The sequence below is a fragment of the Trichomycterus rosablanca genome, chromosome 3 (genome assembly GCF_030014385.1).
Source record: "Trichomycterus rosablanca isolate fTriRos1 chromosome 3, fTriRos1.hap1, whole genome shotgun sequence".
NCBI classification, from domain to species: Eukaryota; Metazoa; Chordata; class Actinopteri; order Siluriformes; family Trichomycteridae; genus Trichomycterus; species Trichomycterus rosablanca.
This window is the reverse complement of record NC_085990.1, coordinates 1,477,563-1,500,403: the sequence shown is the minus strand read 5'-3', so window position 1 is coordinate 1,500,403 and position 22,841 is coordinate 1,477,563. Positions and strand designations below refer to the sequence as shown.

General features: G+C 40.6%; 1 protein-coding gene across 1 annotated transcript; it reads left to right on the top strand.

Moving 5' to 3' along the window:
• Positions 1-15,444: 15,444 nt before the first annotated feature.
• Positions 15,445-22,462, top strand: cbx3b (chromobox homolog 3b). The gene is made up of 5 exons (XM_062991669.1): positions 15,445-15,667; positions 16,946-17,091; positions 18,124-18,289; positions 19,131-19,267; positions 21,871-22,462. The coding sequence occupies exons 2-5, from the start codon at positions 16,952-16,954 to the stop codon at positions 21,986-21,988; spliced, it is 561 nt and encodes a 186-aa protein (XP_062847739.1). The 5' UTR covers positions 15,445-15,667; positions 16,946-16,951; the 3' UTR covers positions 21,989-22,462.
• The last annotated feature ends 379 nt before the right edge of the window (positions 22,463-22,841 follow it).

The window sequence follows — 22,841 nt, the reverse complement described above, 5'->3', positions numbered from 1 at the left end:
TCCTTTGGCCGTTCCAGCGGGTCTGACAGCTCCAAACAAAACAGGGCCGGCGAGCTGACTGACGCGTCACGCTGGTGAAAGGAAAGCATTTAACACGCCTGACTCTCCGCTCGGACCGCTGCCACACACCCGAGCCCTCAACCCACACAGACACACACACACAGAAACAAAACACCGCCGAGCCGAGCCGAGGAGAGAACGCGGCGGTCCGGGGGTCAGTGGGAATATCCACCTCGAAAGGAAAAAGATTCTTTTCGGGTTCAAAGGCGGCTTTTTGTCCCGCCCGCGGCCCGTCACTCACGCCGAGGCAGCTCGGCTCCCACCGGTGTCACTCACTTGCCCGTCAGCCTGCCGTCGGCTCCAATGGACGTCGTGCCGTGCTACGGAAACTTCCTGTCAGGCGCCGCCGCCGCGGGATCGACACCTGTTGAAGTGAAAGAGCGTTCTCTGTTTTCCTCCCGTTCATTTTCCACTTATATTCACACGCACGAGCAAAACGCCTCCTGACTGCCGTAATACATTCCAAATAGTGTGTTAAATAGTGTTTCCTTCATTTAGCACTTGGAAAAGTCACTAGGAATATTTACCAAACACACAAATCCATCATCACACCCTCCAAAAAACACCAAAACACACCAAACACACACAAATCCATCATCACACCCTCCAAAAAACACCAAACACACACAAATCCATCATCACACCCTCCAAAAAACACCAAAAAACACCAAAACACACACAAATCCATCATCACACCCTCCAAAAAACACCAAACACACACAAATCCATCATCACACCCTCCAAAAAACACCAAACACACAAATCCATCATCACACCCTCCAAAAAACACCAAACACACACAAATCCATCATCAAAGCAAAGCATTGGACGCAGTGGTGTAAAGCACGCCGCCACTGGACTCTAGCGCAGTGGAGACGTGTTCTCTGGAGTGACCAATCACGCTTCTCCGTCTGGGTTTGGTGGTTGCCGGAGAACGGTACTCGTCTGACTGTATTGTGCCGAGTGTAAAGTGTGGTGGAGGGGGGATGATGGTGTGGGGGTGTTTTTCAGAAGTTGGGCTCGGCCCCTTAGTTCCAGTGAAAGGAACTCTTAATGCTTCAGCACACCAAGAGATTTTGGATAATTTCATGCTCCCAGCTTTGTGGGAACAGTTTGGGGATGGCCCCTTCCTGTTCCAACATGACTGCGCACCAGTGCACAAAGCACAAGCTCCATAAAGACATAGATGAGCGGGTTTGGTCCTGACCTCAACCCGATAGAACACCTTTGGGATGAATTAGAGCGGAGACTGTAAGCCAGGCCTTCTCGTCCAACATCAGTGTCTGACCTCACAGATGCGCTTCTGGAAAAATTATCAAAAATTCCCATAAACACACTTCTAAACCTTGTGGAAAGCCTTCCCAGAAGAGTTGACGCTGTTATAGCTGCAAAGGGTGGCGACATCATATTAATCCCTATGGATTAAGAATGGGAGTCACTCAGGTTCATGTGCGTGTAAAGGCAGACGAGCGAATACTTTTGGCAATATAGTGTATATCTATCTGTCTGTCTGTCTGTCTGTCTGTCTGTCTGTCTGTCTGTCTGTCTGTCTGTCTGTCTGTCTGTCTGTCTGTCTATTGTATCTATTGTACGTTCATATACATTAAACACAAACTGTCACAACACTAGAGATCAGTGTCTCGATCTGAGATAAAAAGTACCTTGTATTGGCCATGGTGCAAGAATTTAAAGCTGGAATTAATACATTATTTTATTTTGGACAAAGTACAAAAGTCAGAGAACATAAAGGTGCACATTCCACAAACCGAATTACACCTGCCATAAAAAAACACCCATTTTTTAATCGTTAATACAACGATCTCCTCCTGACGTAACGCAACGTTTTCTCAAGGTTTAACCTTTTGCGTTCTGTATTTGTGACCTCGACAATCTGAACCACATGAGCCGTCACGCCGCAGGTGACGTTAAGATTAATGCGCCCGCTGAAAAGCGCCCTTGGCTCAGGTGCTTTTAGGCGGCCCGTCGGGCGGCGCGTCCCCCCGGGGCGAGAGTTTAAATAATGCAGGCTATGCGGGTGCAGATCCTGGTGCCAGCTCTGGTTTCCACTCGGAGAATATCCTGGAGTCACGGGTCAATACCCGGGTCCTGCTCGGCGGAGCTGCAGGGCACTTATATGACCGCAGACATGACGGGCTTACGAAGCGTGATCATAATCGTCGGGCTTTAAAGACTTTGAAGGGAATTTAGGGATGATTGTTGGGTCGATGCGTCCCAGCGTTCGCTCTATTCCTCCGCCCGTCCCTCCTCGTGAGTCGATTGTTCTTCGTGAGCTTATTATGGAAGTTAAAAACATGTGCGCCCGGCGTTCCCTCCTAATCAGAATGACTGAGGGGTGTGTGTGTGTGGCCTGGAGGGGGGGTATAAGTGGGGCACCGTGCTGAATGTGATCCCTGTCAGACACAGGATGTCTGCACACTCTCTCACAGTCGCCTAAACTGATCCCCCCCCTCCTCACACTCTTATGATTCCATATGCACAGAAAAGCGCCCCCCACACCCAGTCAGGGAGGAGCGACACGACCAAAATCCTTTACTGGGGTATAAAGGGTTCATAACACGAAATAAATCCATTTATGACATAATGAAGTTACAGGATCTATATACATTCAAGTGTTATGATTTAGCTTCAGATTCAGCTCATGGACAGGTGACCGAGCTTTTCTTCATGTCTTTATAGAGCTTACTCATAATGGAAAGGGACAGGGCCTTCCCTAAACTACTGCTGCAAAGCAGAAGCATGGAAATTATATCTATCTATCTATCTATCTATCTATCTATCTATCTATCTATCTATCTATCTATCTATCTATCTATCTATCTATCTATCTATCTATCTATCTATCTATCTATCTATCTATCTATCTGTCTGTCTGTCTGTTAATCTATCTATGTATCTGTCTGTCTACCTATCTCTCTGTTTGTCTCTTTCTGTCTGTCTGTCTATCTATTTATGTGTCTGTCTGTCTGTTAATCTATCTATGTATCTGTCTGTCTATCTATCTCTCTGTTTGTCTGTCTGTCTATCTGTCTGTCTATATATTTGTCTGTCTATCTATATATCTGTCTGTCTGTCTGTCTGTCTGTCTGTCTGTCTGTCTGTCTGTCTGCTGTGTCTGATCCACTCATACCAGCACAACATACACTAACACACCAGCACCATGTCAGTGTCACTGCAGTGCTGAGAATCATCCACCACCTAAATAATACCTGCTCTGTGGGGGTCCTGACCATTGAAGAACAGCATGAAAGGGGGTAACAAAGCATGTAGAGAAACAGATGGACTACAGTCAGTAATTGTAGAACTACAAAGTGCTTCTATATGGTAAGTGGAGCTGATAAAATGGACAGTGAGTGTAGAAACAAGGAGGTGGTTTTAATGGCTGATGGTTATGGTGTATGTATATATGATAAATAAAGGTGTTCTATTCTATTCTGTTGTATTCTATTTATTGGTGAACCTTCAGAGGAGTGGCTGGTCCACCAAGGACGTGACAAAGAACCCAGACGAACATCTAAAGAACTGCAGACATCATTCGCATCAATGAAGGTCAATCCACACGATTCTACAACGAGAAAGACGCAGGGCAGAAATGGCAAACCAGTGCTGACCAGAAATAAAAAACAGGCCTGTCTCACATTTACCAAAGAACATCTAAATGACCTTCAAGAACTTTAAAGGATAATATTCTTTGGACTGATGAGTCGATGGGTGGGTCTCCTTACATCTGACATAAAGCTAACACAGCATTCCACCATCAGAACATCACACCAGCAGTCACACGGTGGTGGTCCGTGACCTGGTAGACTGGTCATAATTTATGTAGCCATGAATTCTCTATCAGAGAGGAAGGAGAAACTCCGCCCGTCAGTTCGTGACCTGAAGCTCAAGCGCAGTTGAGTTATGCAGCAAGATGAAGATCTGAAGCACACAAGCAAGAAAAAATGAAGGTTTTAAAGTGGCAGAGTCAAAGTCCTGACTTGAATCCCATTGAGATGCTGTGGCAAGACCTTAAACGGGCAGTGTCACAAACCAAGGGTGGAACAATCAGTTAGTAGGTTTAGGGGGCAATTACTTTTTCACAAGGCTGATTCAGGTCTTGAATAAATCTTCATCTTGATTTAAAAGCTGCATTGTGTGTTCAGATGTGTGTTTTTATCTTATATTAAAGAGGACAAATACTTTTTCACATGGGTGAATCAACCATAACACTGAAACCTTGTTTCTACACTCACTGTCCATTTTATCAGCTCCACTTACCATATAGAAGCACTTTGTAGTTCTACAATTACTGACTGTAGTCCATCTGTTTCTCTACATGCTTTGTTACCCCCTTTCATGCTGTTCTTCAATGGTCAGGACTCCCACAGGACTCCCACAGAGCAGGTATTATTTAGGTGGTGGATGATTCTCAGCACTGCAGTGACACTGACATGGTGGTGGTGTGTTAGTGTGTGTTGTGCTGGTATGAGTGGATCAGACACAGCAGCACTGCTGGAGTTTTTAAACACCTCACCGTCACTGCTGGACTGAGAATAGTCCACCAACCAAAAATATCCAGCCGACAGCGCCCTGTGGGCAGCGTCCTGAGACCACTGATGAAGGTCTAGAAGATGACCGACTCAAACAGCAGCAATAGATGAGCGATCGTCTCTGACTTTACATCTACAAGGTGGACCGACTAGGTAGGAGTGTCTAATAGAGTGGACAGTGAGTGGACACGGTGTTTAAAAACTCCAGCAGCGCTGCTGTGTCTGATCCACGCATACCAGCACAACCAGTCAGTGTCACTGCAGTGCTGAGAATGATCCACCACCTAAATAATACCTGCTCTGTGGTGGTCCTGTGGGGGTCCTGACCATTGAAGTACAGCATGAAAGGAGTCAGTCAGTAATTGTAGAACTACAAAGTGCTTCTATATGGTAAGTGGAGCTGATAAAATGGACAGTGAGTGTAGAAACAAGGAGGTGGTTTTAATGTTATGACTGATCAGTGTAGGTATTGAATAAATCTTTATTGTTAGTGAATGGAATAATGGTTTAAAAGCTGCATTTTATGTTCAGATGTGTGTTTTTATTTTATATTAAAATTAGTTGGAAGATCTTAAACTTAAATGAGACCAACAAGCAAAAATTTTATAGTTTGAACTAACAGGTTCACAAGCACTATAACACATTACAACGTTTTCCTTTGTAATGAACTGCACAGCCGAGATGAATCAATAATATATTAATATAGGGCCAGCTGTAGCCTAGTGGTTAAGGTACTGGACCAGTGATCAGAGGGTCACTGGTTCAAGCCCCACCACTGCCAGGTTGCTGCTGTTGGGCCCTTGAGCAAGGCCCTTAACCCTCAATTGCTCAAAAACTGTATACTGTAACTGTAGTGTAAGTCGCTTTGGATAAAGGCGTCTGCTAAATGCTGAAAATGTAAATGTGAATGTAAATATGAATATAGATTTTATTTTGAGACTGAACTCAAGGCCTCCTGTACCAGACAGAAGGGAAAAAAAGGACTAAGCCGAACCACTGGGTGTCGGGTTGCAGAAGACAGCTCTTTGAAAGCTAACACGGTGGTCTCTCCTCAGCCGGTCCCTCCCGTCTCTCACCAGGATGTCAGTTCCAATCTAAACCCACTCACCGCTCGCCAACCTAAATCATTGCCCGCGCCACAGGCCGCTGGAATGAGCGCCGGCGAACGAGATACCCCGTCAGGTCTGCGAGCCGATGACGGGGCTCGGTCGGCCCGCGGTATGCCCGCCCGGCACGCGGTGTCGTGTTCGCCCGCCGATCGGCCGTGTCCTCGTAACAGGGTAAACAACACAGCCTGTCAGGCGGTGTCGGGTTCGGACGTCTCAAGGCCCGGACGCCAGGATGACAGATGAGCGGCGCGAGTGTGGCTGACACGCCGCTGATAACGGCTGTTCGAGTGTTGATACGGAAAAGCAAAGTGAGACGTGTGATCAAGATCAAGATTCTCGCCCAAAATACACACGGTCAGCGGCTATAACAAACACACGCTGTGAGGAGCGCCGGGCTTTCACTCACAACTGCCGGGATCTTCATCGTTTAGATGGAATTTTACAAACTGTGGCTCCATGTTAACGTTCGCACGGGATCTGTAAGCTAGAACGTACATCATATTTTATTAAGCTGTTAGGATGTCCTCAAATTACCACAAATACAACACAGAAACTCTAATGGGAATTCTTTCAATTTGGTTAGTTACATTTAATAGCAGAAAACACGGTGTTATTATTATTTTTTCTTATTTAGGGGTCGCCAGAGCAAATCTGATCCTCATACCAGATTCGGCACAGTTTTATGCCGGATGCCCTTCCTGACGCAACCGTCTGATTTCTAACTGGGTTTGGGACCTGCACTGAGAGCGAGTGCACTGACAAGTGCACCTCCCAGTATTTTATCTTCACAGTTTACATGAGTCAGGAATGCACATTTATTTATCAGATATTAAAGGAAACCACAGAACTAATCCGTGCACGTCTTACAGCACCATATTTTAGTATTTAAGGAACCCAGGAAAGGCATTGGATAGCACTGTTGTCTCACAGCAAGAAGGTCCTGGGTTCAATTCCCCAGCTGACCGGCCAGTGTCCTTTCTGTGTGGAGTTTGCATGTTCTCCCTGTGTTCTTGTTGGTTTCCTTCGGGTGCTACGACTTCCTTCCACGAGAGTAAAGGAGTTACCGAATATGACTTTATGACTAATGTCTAGGGTGTTTCCTGCCTTTCACCCAATTAATCGGACCCACTGCGACCCTGACCAGGATAAAACGGTGGTAACACAGACGATGAATGAACACATTTTCTAATAAAGCATTTTATTAAGCTTTTGACATCAAACCACATTGGACATCAGACTTTTCAATACAAATGTAAAAAACAAATAATATATACAGTAGTTGATCTTTTTTACTTTGTAATGTTTATATACATAAATTAAAAGTGGTCTGATTAAATTACAATTAGTAAATATACCTTGCTAACACATTCCGACTTGTTAGTCTGAATTATGTGACAGTGCCATATTATACTGTGTGACTTTAGAATATGTATTAATTGAATGTTTTTTTCCTTCTTGGATCCTTTTCATTGTTTTTCTGTAGAAATACACTATATCAAAATTATTGGGACATCTCTTCTCATTTTTGTATTCATGTGGCTCGGTGGGTAGCACTGTTGGTTCGATCCCCAGGTGGGGCGGTCTGGGTCCTTTCTGTGCGGAGTTTGCATGTTCTCCCCGTGTCTGCGTGGGTTTCCTCTGGGAGCTCCGGTTTACTCCCACAGTCCAAAGACGTGCAGTCGGGTTAATTGGAGACACTGAATGGCCCCTAGGCGAATGTGTGACTGGTGCCCTGTCCAGGGTGTTATTGTGTGCCCTGCGCCCATTGAAAAGCTGGGATAGGCTCCAGCAAACCCCCCCGCGACCCTGATTGGATAAGCGGTTAAGAAAGTGAGTGATTGGGATTAGGTCCTCATACCAGGGACTATTTTAACCGGGCCTGGGACCTGCACTGAGAGCGCACTGACTGTTCTAGCATCCCTACACCAGATATAATAGTTTTAATGTAAACAGGAACACTGATTTCTGAATATCTTCACTCACGGTACAGATTTTAATCTAAACTAAGTACCTCTGAGCAGCTTGTTTGTTTATAAAAACATGTATTGACTGGAAGGTCCACCTGTGTTAAAGACTGGAGATTAAATACAGCGAGTGTTGCTGTGCAGTCGACATGTTAAGCTAACATTAACATTCTGAGCGTTTACATAGCACGGTCAGGTGTGCAGATACTCACTGCACACACACATCCTTCCACACCGGGGAAGCCACTTCATCGGTGGTGCTCTTCTACAGGACCTGACAGTAATGAAACGTTTCGATTCATAAGCGAGTTAATACACGTGAGTGTGGAAATGTACTGAACATGACTTATGTGTGTGTGAGTGGAACAGAAGAATGCTCTGTGTGAGACCTCAGCCACCCCTCAGATCCCTCACCCTAAATCAGTCGACCCTTTCACAAACCTCTCCATGAATTAGGCCGGCCGGCGATCCTCTCATTAAATCAACTCCGCTTAATCTGCTCGGGGTTCACCGGGGTTGACAAGCTGCAAAAACAACGTGGCCGACGTGGCCGGCACGAGCGCGCCCGTAACCCGAGCGGGGCTACGCCGGCGTGCTGAGAAAAAGCCCAGTCACAGCGGAGCAACAGGCCGCCGCTCGGCCCGCCGAACCCCCCGTGTGTCGACCAGGCACGCACGGCGGGGTTCTTCCATCTGGACACGTTTGTGCTCAGACAGAGGCCAAGGCTGCAGTAAAGAACACGTTCACCCACGGCACGCTCCCAAACCGCCGCTGGGTACTGGATAGAAAACAGACCAGGGTGAGGGACTCCAAAAAAATAGAGCACTTACAGACTGCAACTCATCTGTCAGCCATTATACACACGGAACAATAAATGTCCTTTATTAAACCTCCTCAGACTTACTGAGGATTAAGCAGTGCTATTATAGTGCTATTATAGTTTACATTTTTTTAAAAATAAGTAGTATTTTTTGTTTCTTTTGTTAATTAATAATTAATAAAATTGATTCATTAATATTTATTTCATTAATATAATAATAATTATTATTTATTTTTCAAAAAAACTAACCTAAAAATGTTTAGTTTCATTTACTGAATATATCTATTAATCGTTTAATATTAATATTAATATTTATTTACTTTTCATTTCATTAATTATTATTTAACAAAATAAAATAGTTATTTAATTAATTAATATAACAGTAATTATTCTAATATATTTATTCGTTTTATTAGCTGAATTTTATTATAATTTTTATTTATTCATGTTGAATAAATGAGTATTTTACTTAATAAAACATTTAATTAATTAATATTTATTTATATAATAATATAAAACCTAACCTAAAAATGTTTAGTTTTATTTACTGAATTTAAATGTATTCTTTTAATTTTTATTAATGTTTTATTAACTTTTTATTAATATTATTAACTTTTTTTATTTATTTAATTTTTATTTTGTTAATTAACATTTTACTAAATAAAAGAATAATTTAATTAATTGATATAATAATAATTATTCTTTATTTTAAAAAAACTTAACCTCAAGATTTTTTTATTTTATTAATTTTATTTACAAAATTTTATTTTATTTTTATTTACTAATTTTTTATTAATATTTACTTACTTTTTATTTCATTAATTATTATTAATGTATTTAATTAATATAATAATTATCATTATTTATTTTTGAAAAACCTAACCTAAAAATGTTTAGTTTTATTTACTGAATTTAAATTTGTGTTTATTAACTTTTTATTAATATTTATTTACTTTTTTATTTATCTAATTTTTATTTCATAAATGAATATATTAAGTAATAAAATAATAATTAAATTAATTAATATAATAATAATTATTATGTATTTATGAAAAACCGAACCTTTTATTAGTAAGTTTTATTTACTGAATTGCAGTGATTTATTGCAGGAATTTATTGTAATCCCAAACATAGAATAATAATCAGTGTGTGTAATATGATCAGTACACGTGTGTGTATTCTGTGAGCTTTGTTGTAGGTACATCCTCACTGCATGTGTGAAAGTGGAAAAACGTCCCTGTTTTATTAGATTTATGTAGCTGCTGTCATGCGTGTTAAATTGTGAAGACAGTGCGGTGTCCTCGTCTGTGTGGAATAATTTACTAAAAGGCAGATGTAGAAAAGTGAAAAGTATAAAATAAAATACAGATTTAACATTTTCGGCTGTAAGAAATATGTTTCTGTGGGACTCCGGCCAAGACTAACACGTGCACGGAAGAGAAAAATGTGAAGCTTATATACGGTGGACTGAGAAAGTATTCCGACCCCGTGCATTGTGAGTTTGATTTTAAGTGAATGAAAGTGGTTGTAATGGATTGCCATTAATCTAGACTGTAGATTATCAACTGTAATGATGTTTTCACAGTAAATAAAAAATAAAAAATAAAAACCTCTTATTTACAGAAGTATTCAGACCCTCATTCAGTGCTTTACAGAAGCTGCTTTTGCAGCGATTACAGCTGGATTTACAGCTGCCTGGATTTAGTCAGTTTATCCCATTTTTCATGGCGGATCCTCTTTAGCTCGGTCAGATTGTATGGTGAGCATTTGTGAACCACCATCTTTAGTTCTCCTCTCAGATGTTCTTTAAGGTTTTGGTCAAAGCTTTGGCAAGTCCAGGGTTTTTCAAACGTTTTTAAGCACCCCACGCTTTGTTCATCTTACGCTTTCTGTACAATCTGGTCCCACTGTGATTGACAAGATGTAACATAAAGCCTCCACAAGGGGGTGTTCACATACAAGATTATTTCATTATTATTATTTTTATTCTGCCACCCACTGTTTTCTGCTCGCGACTGAAAAACCCTGAACTAGACCACAGATTCAGAAACCTGCCCTGAAGCCACTGCAATGTTGTTTTGACTGTATGCTTCATGTCATTTGGAAAGTCTGAACCCCAGTCTGACCTTGTATGTGTTCCTGTATTTGGCTGCATGCAGTTTCCTTTTCCTACCACTAAGACATACCCCCATAGCATGATGCTCCCACCACCATGTTTTACTGTAGGCGTGATATTAACGAGATGGCGTATAGTTCCTGTTTTTCACCACACGGTGCTTGCTCGTCTGCCCAATGATTTCTTTATTTTTTCATCGTGTTGGCAGAGGAACTTTACAAGCCATTTAGCAAACGTCAAGCAGGCTGTCATCAACAGTGGTGTCAACAGTGGTGAACAGTTGTTTTTGGTCAAATTCTGTCCAAGTTGAAATTGCGCTTGTCTAACGTCATCATGGATTGCAGCCACAACCCCAGGCACCACCCGAAACACTTCAGCCAGCTACTTGGAACTGTTGGATTATGCAGAGCATTACAGAATGTCCTGCCACAATAACGCACATTTACCAGAAAGCTTTCCAAGTCCCTGAATCGCCAAGTGCTTGTTTAAGTAAAAAGGAAAAGAAAAGAGATTGATGGAGAAAGAAGTTTTGCTTGTTGCTTGCTGCACCAATGAGACGTTCATATTCCACAAAACTGTGTGTTTACATTTATAGTAATTTACACACAGACGCCCAGCACAGAAACACTAAATACCAAACACCACAGACAGTAACTGGTGTTACTGGTGTTACTGTTAATGAAATCTGGTTCCTTAAACTTGTAAAGCCACATCAGTACTGTAGTTTGTAGCTTCACAGTGAAAACCGAGTCCGTCAATTGAGAAATGGCGACCTCTTGTGGACAGACGGAGAATAACATCCTGATGTTTATGATGTTTTTTTTTTAACCAATTTCAATTAAATAAATATACTTATTTATAAATAAAATAATAATAATCAATATAGTCCACTTAAACGTACAATGTAGGGCAGCTGTAGCCTAGCGGTTAAGGTACTGCCCCACCACTGCCAGGTTGCCACTGTTTGGCCCTTGAGCAAGGCCCTTAACCCTCAATTGCTTAGACTGTACCGTCACAGTACTTTAAGTCGCTTTGAATAAAAGCGTCTGCTAAATGCTGAAAATGTAACTGTAAACATATGAAAGTTGTTAATTAATTCATTTATTTATTTAAAGCTTATTAATAACATCCTATACACACAGTATTGTTTTTATTTTATATACTTTTAGTGCTTCGAATTCACTTTAAAGCTTGTTACAAGACAAACCAAACATAAAACCAAAACTGAAGACCTGACTGACATTTAAAAAATGTTAAAAGTGGAACCACAATCCAGCAATATACATTTTTAAGCTGTAATTGCTAATAACAGCTTTGTATTACAATAATGTTATACTATAGTATTACTGTTCTTAAGGTGTAGTGTCTGAATAGTTTTTTTCTATCAGTTTTTCTATCACAGATTATACTTATAAATATCAACAAAATAGGTAAGCATAAATAATAATGTTAAAAGATATTCTGTTTAAGTTAGTATTAAACGATAATGAAAAAGTCAAAGGTTCACTCACACCAGTATTATTTTAATTCTAATGTTACAATCTTCAAAATAAATGCATGCTAACTAAACTAACTAAACTATATATGAATAAAACATCTTTGAAACTGATCAATAAAATAAAAACTTTAAGCTGTAAAATAAATCACACTTTTAGAAATCACCAGGAGGGATTCTTCTTTAAGCAACAGGATCCCTGAGTTGCACCAATCAGATTCTGTGCTGTTTCTGATTGGATAAAATAAGACCGTGATCATTCTCGAGGAGGAGCTTAAACCAAAGTCAGGATGATGTGGTCAGTAGGACCAGAGAGGAGCTGAGGGATGGATATGCTCCTCCTAATAATTGTCCAGATATGTGATAAAACCGATTCATAATTAATTCATTTTTCTGTTTAGTTAAAACTCTCTTCTCATATCGAATGTCGAATGGTTTAGAAATTGTCCATAAAACACAAAATGTTATGACTAATATTTAAAGCTGCAACCAACACGCAAATACAGTTAATGTCTAATGTATAAAACACACATTTTATTTCTAAACAAAATGTTTTTACCAGATCGGTGCATAAAATTCATTTGAAGTTTTTTGGTGTCTATTCACACTAATGCAGAAACTAACAATAATGCTACAAGCCACAATTGTGTCTCTTAAATGTCTAAATAAATCACATACATTACAAATAATGTGCTAATTCATCACATACTGTATGCTTCCCATTACTGAGTTTTAAATCGTTCTTGTGGATATTTGTCGATTGGTATCAATCATTATGTATAAACTCCAGGTACAGTGAAGAGTTTATTTAAAAGTACTAGAATATGTATGAAAGGAAAACTAAGCTTTGTTATAATAGCTAAGAGTTATGTTAAGTTGTTGCATATATTAATTTCTAAATGATTAAAAATGCCAGTTTATGTAACATCACCAGCTATTGTAAACAAAGTCTGTATTAACAAGTTAGACATATCTGATGTTTTGGAGAATGTTTGTATTACTACTGGCTACTTTTACACCTATAAATTTCCACATACATCTTCACACCTTCTAAAATAAAGATTGGTAAGAGGTGCATTGTGGGTGTTAGAAAGCATTTTATTATTTGTTGGCTCAACGAAGATAAAAGAAGCAAGCTGGACTGCTTTAGTTTTTTTTTTTTTTAAACATACAGATTTTCACTAAGTATATAAATTAAAACACTTATATAATTTAACTGTAAAAGTTTGTAAATTGTTAACATAAAAATTGTTATTACCATTTGCACTATTTTCTTACATTTTTATAAGTATTACTAACGTTTTCGTTGTTGTTTTTATTTTGTATTTTATTTTTTATTTTACTTTATTGTTTAATTATATTTCCTAAATATGTTACCAAGCTTTTGGTAATACGAAGGTCTATATTTTGTCATGCCAATAAAGCCACGTTTGAGTTTGAGAGTTTGTACAACAGACTTTGTATGTGTATGTATTTTAGTGGTTTATGAATCCGGATGTTTCATTTCCGTTTTTATTGTTTTCTGTTTAATTTCTGTTTTTTTTTGTTTTGTAATTGTGTTTTATAATGTTTTATATTTATATGTTATATTACAAACACTGTGTGACTGTTACAAAACATCCTTAAGTACTCTGATATTTAAGTACATGTAATAGACCTGTAATAAACTTTAAATGTGTGACTAAATATCTCATATTTATTATTCTAAATAATTTCTTGTGAAGATGGTTTTAGGAAATGTTCTGATCTGAAGTGAAATGCAGAAGTTAGTGTGGTCAGGAGAAGTACACTAGACTCAGATTATAACTGAGCAAGAGCGTCCTCTAGTGGACACAATCATCTAGCGAGCACAACATCTACATGCACGAACAGTCACTTCTAAGTTATAAAATTAAAGTTTTAAATTAAACTGTTAAATGTATTATGTTTTAAGTTATTTGACATATCTTGACTTAACCTAACTAAACTATTTATGTTAAACTTCTAATTAACTAACGAATTGTTGTTTTTACGTGCTAATTTATAGTAATATTCCAGATACGATAAAGATCCATAAAACACTGTCTAAAAGTAATTTGTTAGTTATGTTGGGAACCTATTCGCATCCTAAATACGACGTTCTGTGGTTGAGTTTGCTAAAAGACATACATTTTACATTTATCCTATTAAACTGTAATTGTACTGCAAAAGAAATCAATATTAAAGAACCTTTCAAAAGTTAAACACTTATTCAGGCCTATAAGCCTATTGTTTTTAGTCAAGTAAAAATCTAAATCTAAAGTAAAGTCTAAATCTCTCTTTATCTAAGTTACCTGTTTTACCAGGAATCTGATCCAAGAAAACTGATAACAGATATAAATATTATTTACATTTTTGCATGTGGGGGCCAGTTCCACTGGCTAAAAGTATTTGGACACCTGATCATGAGCTTGTTGGACGTCCTATTTCGAAAACAACTGGTATTAAAACAGAGTGACCTTTATGTGATCTTTTTAGCTAGGACAACAGCCACTCTTTTGAGAAGGCCTATTACAAGAAATCTATCTGTAGGAATTTGTAGCCCATTTAGTCAAAAGATGTTGGCCTCAACTGATGTTCCGTTCATTCCGATATGTGCAAACACTTTAGTTTCTTTAAACCAACCTGTTCATGTCTATATAGATATTGATTTGCTGGTGTGAACTGTCCTGCAACGGGTGGCCTGTGTTCCATGTGGTGCCAACAGGGCAGCGGTAGCTCAGCGATTAAAAAGTACTGGACTTGTCATCAGAAGGTTGCTGGTTCAAGCCCCACTACCACCAAGCTGCCACTGTTGGCCCCTGAGCAAGCCTATGCTGTATCAATCACACTTGTAAGTCACTTTGGATAAAAAGCGTTCACTAAATGCTGCAAATGTAAATAAATGTAAATGTGCCAAACCCACCATGACCCTGACCAGCATGTATTGGCTATTTTAAATAAATATGTATTGAATACACATTACGAAGTTATTTGTGATAAGCTCTATTTGTGAAGCATTCACACACTTAGCAACTGGCTAATCAAAAAATCCAGTTTTTACTCGTATTCGCTTTTATATTATTATTAATTAATCAGCTCAGATGAATCATGACAAATAATTGCACCTAATTTTAATCTAACATTAATGTCAATTTCGATTCAGGGAGAATAAACGACTCTAAACTGAGGATCTGTGGCTGATACAGATGCTCCATTGTTTGGCTCAGTCCAGCAGGAGTCCATCTTATCACCGCCGCTTTAAGATCACCTCCCTCCCTCCCTCCTCCACCGCTCCTTCACCGCTCCTGCACTTCCGTCCTGTCTCCCTATCGGCCATTTTTTTATTTAACTCATTCATGAAAAGTTATGCAAACATAACAAAGATATTAAAGGCGACCATGATGGCATGTTTTAGTGAAGTATCTTAATGAACAGGCTGATCGGGGGCTGTTGGAACAGGTGCCGGAGCAGCAGGAGGGTACAGGACTGAGCCGGGAGGGAGCTGCACTGGGAATACTGGAATACTGCCATCAGACTCCGGCTAAATAATCAGGTGGGCCAGTTCACTTCCAACCTAATCTAGTGATGGCTTTGCTGTATCATCGAATACTAAAATTACTTCTAAAATCCACTTTTTAATTCTCTTTCTCTTAACACCCTTAACATCATCTCACATGGCTATTGCAAATTGTGATCCGGATTATCTTACACATCATCTTTAAAATATCCCCTGTACTGACAGAATAACTGCTATTGTAACTATTACCTCCTATTTTAACAACCCCAAACAAAATATGTCCTTTAAAGCGTTTAATGTTTTAGTTTTATTGATATATAAGTGACCGCAGCTGTCTTTTCTGTAGCCTGTTTAAGCCTTAAAGAGTCGCGCATGCGCTCTTCTGTCCTCGGCTTGAGAGGAGGAGAAGACTCAAGTAGGCGTCATTGACCACTACAACTAAGGGGTCAAGCTTAAATCCAATCAAAATGGACATTTCACATCAGTATAACTGCTCCCTTTTGTGATTAAATAATTGAGGAATGCTATTATGGTCTCAATACTTCTTCAAACAAAGAAATTAGTTCTTTTATAGCTTTATCATGGTCATGCTCATGCATTATGGGTCAACCTGTCATGGCTGACGAGACATTGGGATGCTTTGACAATCTGTTTGCTCATTTGTGTGGGATCTCTGAGGGATCAGTCCAAGAAACGATGCCATATTCTAGCATTAAGGTACTAATTGTGAATAAAGGGGATTCCTTTACAGCGTGGCGGCTTCTAAGCCATGTAAAGTCCATGTAAAGCTTCCTAACTTTGGACAATGACAAATAATTGACCCCGTACTCAGGATAATATGAAAACGGTTCTCACATTTCTTACTAATACAAGACTACACAAATATAAGACAGACCCCTGTAAAATATAAAACACTGCTCGTGTCGTGAATATCGCAGCAGTGAACGAACACTGCGTTTTTCTTAGAAAAAAAGATGCACCTTAGTTCCCAAATTTAAAAGAAAGTCTCATTAATAGGAAAGCTGATGGAACACGGGGGTAAACATGCTCCGTCCCAACCTTATTGAGTTATACAAAGTCTCTAAAGTTTGAGGATTTGTGCTGATCACAAGATATAAATCTTAGATTCATCAGCTTCATGATGGGCGCATTAAGCATTAAAAAGCAGTTGTATTGTGGTGCCGATCATTGTTTCTAGATCTGTAAGTCACTTGTCATTGCGACTTGGCTAAAGTTTTAAGAAACAGAAGCCGAGGCCGGTCGCTGAATGTAACTTGGTGTTTATCTTTAGAAATAACTCTTGATGTGTCTCAGGAAAACATGAGGAAAAAACAGAACGTGAAAAACAGGAAGGCAGAAGAGACGGCGGTTGTTCAAGAGTTTGCGGTGGAAAAAATCATCCGCAGAAGAGTCAACGATGGAAAAGTGGAGTACTATCTGAAGTGGAAAGGGTTTACAGAGTGAGTGTTCGGAACAAATCTGGCAGGGTTACTATTTATACCGATCAGGCATTACATTAAAACCACCTCCTTGTTTCTACGCTCACTGTCCATTTTATCAGCTCCACTTACCATATAGAAGCACTTTGTAGTTCTACAATTACTGACTGTAGTCCATCTGTTTCTCTACATGCTTTGTTAGCCCCCTTTCATGCTGTTCTTCAATGGTCAGGACCCCCACAGAGCAGGTATTATTTAGGTGGTGGATGATTCTATTCTCAGCACTGCAGTGACACTGACATGGTGGTGGTGTGTTAGTGTGTGTTGTGCTGGTATGAGTGGATCAGAGTTTTTAAATACCGTGTCCACTCACTGTCCACTCTATTAGACACTCCTACCTAGTCGGTCCGCCTTGTAGATGTAAAGTCAGAGACGATCGCTCATCTATTGCTGCTGTTTGAGTCGCTCATTTTCTAGATCTTCATCAGTGGTCACTGGACGCTGCCCATGGGGCGCTGTTGGCTGGATATTTTTGGTTGGTGGACTATTCTCAGTCCAGCAGTGACAGTGAGGTGTTTAAAAACTGCAGCAGCGCTGCTGTGTCTGATCCACTCATACCAGCACAACACACACTAACACACCACCACCATGTCAGTGTCACTGCAGTGCTGAGAATCCTCCACCACCTAAATAATACCTGCTCTGTGGGGGTCCTGACCATTGAAGTACAGGGTGAAAGGGGGCTAACAAAGCATGTAGAGAAACAGATGGACTACAGTCAGTAATTGTAGAACTACAAAGTGCTTCTATATGGTAAGTGGAGCTGACAACATGGACAGTGAGTGTAGAAACAAGGAGGTGGTTTTAATGTAATGCTTGATCGGTGTACATCCACATTTTAAGATCCTTTTTAGGACGTCTGGTTGATTTTCTTCATTATTATCTATAATAAAGCTGAATTAATGCTGTTCTCCAGCTATAATGGACCTGAATTACTGTGTGATCACGTGTCTAGAATCTAAAAATGAAAGGCTTTTTGTTCCACATGTTCAGTGCTGAAAACACCTGGGAGCCGGAGGATAACCTGGACTGCCCAGAGCTGATAGAAGAATTCCTCAGGAACGTGGGCGCCGTAGGTGAGGCTGAGATGGACGGCGGCTTTCCTTCGGTCCCTGTTATCCAGCCGAAAGAGGAACAGACTGAGCTAGAGGCTTATGCTGTAAGCACGGTACAATATCATATAATGGTTTTAGGGTGGTGCGTCGGTCTGGGGATCTCAGCGGTGCTATCAGCCGGTCAGGCGTCTGCATGGACATGATTGGCTACATATTGTAAACAAAGTAAGAGCTTTATATCTATATGTAAAATAGAAATATTCACACGATCCTAAGGGAGGATTTATAGCTAAGATTTATAATGAGGAATACCCCCCTCAGGGATATGATGGGGTATATTTTTGGGTAATGTTTTGGGTTAAAATCCCAGCGCAAATGAAATTAAACAGAGACAGATGGGGTAAGTTCCTGGAAAGTGAAGTCTAGTGGGGTCGGTCATGATCTGGTGATCCAGGGTTCCAATCTCAGCAGTGCTATCAGCCCGTTATGCGTCTGGATGGACGCTGGGAGGTGAACTTGTCAGTGCGCTCTCAATGCCTGTTCCAAGACCTTGACGTATGTCTGTGTATGGGAATTTGTGCCCATTCAGTTAAAAGACGACAGCTTTTGTATGGCTGTGCACTGATGTCGGTCAAGAAAGCCTCAGTTGATGTTCCGGTTCATTCCAGAGCTGTTGAGTGGAACTGAGGTCAGGGCTCTGTGCTTTTCTTCATGTGTTTATAGAGCTCGCTTTGTGCACAGGGTCATTCTGAAACAAGAAGGAGCCTTCCCTAAACTGTTGCTGCACAAAATGTCCTTTATATAACCAATTCATTACACCTGTGAGCAACTGTTGTGCCTGAAACATGTGAATTCAATAATTACAAGGGGCGTCCAAATACTTTTGTCCATATAGTGTATATAGCCACATGTTTATGATTGTGTACAAACCATCCGGTCTTTCAGTTTCAGAGAGAGGAAACAGAGACGGGAGAATCCGGTGACCACAACATGACCGACAGTGATCGAGTGTTTTTTCCAGAACCAGAGCGCATCGTTGGCTCGACTGACCGACACGGAGAGCTCATGTTCCTCATTAAATGGTGCGTTTCTTTCACATGAGGGCGCGTTCACATGTGCCGGTGCTTTGACCCAGTTTGCTTTTCGCTGACCTTTTTAAAGCTCCTCCAATATGATGAACTGTTTGATATGTACAGTGTATCACAAAAGTGAGTACACCCCTCACATTTCTGCAGATATTTAAGTATATCTTTTCATGGGACAACACTGACAAAATAACACTTTGACACAATGAAAAGTAGTCTGTGTGCAGCTTATATAACAGTGTAAATTTATTCTTCCCTCAAAATAACTCAATATACAGCCATTAATGTCTAAACCACCGGCAACAAAAGTGAGTACACCCCTTAGAGACTACACCCCTAAATGTCCAAATTGAGCACTGCTTTTCATTTTCCCTCCAAAATGTCATGCGACTTGTTAGTGTTACTAGGTCTCAGGTGTGCATATGGAGCAGGTGTGTTCAATTTAGTAGTACAGCTCTCACACTCTCTCATACTGGTCACTGAAAGTTCCAACATGGCACCTCATGGCAAAGAACTCTCTGAGGATCTTAAAAGACGAATTGCTGCGCTACATGAAGATGGCCAAGGCTACAAGAAGATTGCCAACAGCCTGAAACTGAGCTGCAGCACAGTGGCCAAGATCATCCAGCGTTTTAAAAGAGCAGGGTCCACTCAGAAGAGTTGGTCGTCCAAAGAAGCTGAGTGCACGTGCTCAGCGTCACATCCAACTGCTGTCTTTGAAAGATAGGCGCAGGAGTGCTGTCAGCATTGCTGCAGAGATTGAAAAGGTGGGGGGTCAGCCTGTCAGTGCTCAGACCATACGCCGCACACTACATCAAATTGGTCTGCATGGCTGTCACCCCAGAAGGAAGCCTCTTCTGAAGTCTCTAAACAAGAAAGCCCGCAAACAGTTTGCTGAAGACATGTCAACAAAGGACATGGATTACTGGAACCATGTCCTATGGTCTGATGAGACCAAGATTAATTTGTTTGGTTCAGATGGTCTTAAGCATGTGTGGCGGCAATCAGGTGAGGATTACAAAGATAAGTGTGTCATGCCTACAGTCAAGCATGGTGGTGGGAATGCCATGGTCTGGGGCTGCATAAGTGCAGCAGGTGTTGGGGAGTTACATTTCATTGAGGGACACATGAACTCCAATGTGTACTGTGAAATACGGAAGCAGAGCATGATCCCCTCCCTCCGGAAACTGGGTCGCAGGGCAGTGTTCCAGCATAATAATGACCCCAAACACACCTCTAAGACGACCACTGCTTTATTGAAGAGGCTGAGGGTAAAGGTGATGGACTGGCCAAGCATGTCTCCAGACCTAAACCCAATAGAACATCTTTGGGGCATCCTCAAGCGGAAGGTGGAGGAGTGCAAAGTCTCGAATATCCGCCAGCTCCGTGATGTCATCATGGAGGAGTGGAAAAGCATTCCAGTGGCAACCTGTGAAGCTCTGGTAAACTCCATGCCCAGGAGAGTTAAGGCAGTTCTGGGAAATAATGGTGGCCACACAAAATATTGACACTTCAGGAACTTTCACTAAGGGGTGTACTCACTTTTGTTGCCGGTGGTTTAGACATTAATGGCTGTATATTGAGTTATTTTGAGGGAAGAATGAATTTACACTGTTATATAAGCTGCACACAGACTACTTTTCATTGTGTCAAAGTGTCATTTTGTCAGTGTTGTCCCATGAAAAGATATACTTAAATATCTGCAGAAATGTGAGGGGTGTACTCACTTTTGTGATACACTGTATATGATATATACACCGATCAGCCATAACATTAAAACCACCTCCCTGTTTCTACACTCACTGTCCATTTTATCAGCTCCACTTACCATATAGAAGCACTTTGTAGTTCTACAATTACTGACTGTAGTCCATCTGTTTCTCTACATGCTTTGTTACCCCCTTTCATGCTGTTCTTCAATGGTCAGGACCCCCACAGGACCCCCACAGAGCAGGTATTATTTAGGTGGTGGATGATTCTCAGCACTGCAGTGACACTGACATGGTGCTGGTGTGTTAGTGTGTGTTGTGCTGGTATGAGTGGATCAGACACAGCAATGTTGATGGAGTTTTTAAACACCTCAATGTCACTGCTGGACTGAGAATAGTCCACCAACCAAAAATATCCAGCCAACAGCACCCCGTCGGCAGCGATCGTCTCTGTGACTCAGGTCGTACGAACAAAACTAAACGTGACTTATTGTAGTAAAACAGCGAGTGAGGAATGTGATTAGTGGAGGAACTTATGAGCAGTAATAATGAAGAAAAGTTTAGTGCTCCTGTCTCCTTCTTTTACTACATTAAACCACGTTAAGCTTTATTCTGAACCAGAAGCGTTTTAGACTCTGGGAGAAGCTGATTCTGATTCTCACCGTTTCTCAGAAGCTGGAGCTGTAACACAAGTTTAAAAGTGAAACAGGGAGGAAAATCCAGATAAACACAGATACATGTGGAGCTGTAACCCTGGATCTGACGCTTATTCCACACTGATGCAGAATCAGCTTATATTCACACTTTTCATGTGAACGCGCCCTTATTCCACCATGTCGACTTTTACCGCTGCATTACCCCGTGCTAACGTCCATCCTTGTTCCACTGCAGGAAGAACACCGACGACGCAGCGCTGCTTTCAGCCCGGGAGGCCAGCGTGAGGTGGCCCAAGATGGTCATCTCGTTCTACGAGGACAAGCTGAGCTGGCGTGGTGAAGAGGAACCGTAACTACAGAGCAGATGAAACGTCCAGGCAGCTTTAATCGTGTAGAATGTGTTTTCCACTGTGCGAGTCCACGACACTGTGAAACGTTTTAGCACACTGAACCCGCTGTGACATCGAACGTACTGTAGACGTGAACTGTAGCTCGTCTTTATTATTATTATTATTATTTTTTGTATTGTATTGTACACATCAGTGTTTCTCAACTGGTGGGTCTGGACCTAGAAGACGTTATGGGAGGATTGTTATGGTTAGATTGTGGGAATGTAAAGAAAATATAGCAAGAATTTTTGGCCTCAGCCTGTGTATCGTCCGTCCGTGTGAACCCGTGTTAGCGTTTCCTGTACTGTGATGAAGACCAGTGATCTGTGATCTCAGAGCTGTAGTTTTTTTGCACAAAGATAAAAAAAACCTAGTAGCACTTAAAGCTTTTAAAGTTGACTTTAAAATACAAATAAAAGTTTGTTGTGTTCCAGCTCAGACGGGAATTCATGTGGTATTATTTGTACACGATGTGTTTCACTTTCTTGTTCTTGTTTTTTGCTCATTGGTCAAGCTGGTGTTTTAATAAATGTCAGTTTACCTCAGACGAAGCTCTCTGTTCCTGTCACTGTAAACTGCTAACGTGCTATTATTTACTCATTTATCTACACATTTAACGATTATATATCAGCTCTAATAAGAATAAATAGTATAAGCAACATGCATCAGATGCTAGTGTGTATAAGTACACTATATGATCAAAAGTATTTGCATATTTGGACACCCAAGTTCTTACTTTGTTGGACGTCCCATTTCCAAACACAAATGCTATTAAAATTGAGCTTTTCTTCATGTCTTTATATTACAGAGCTTTGTG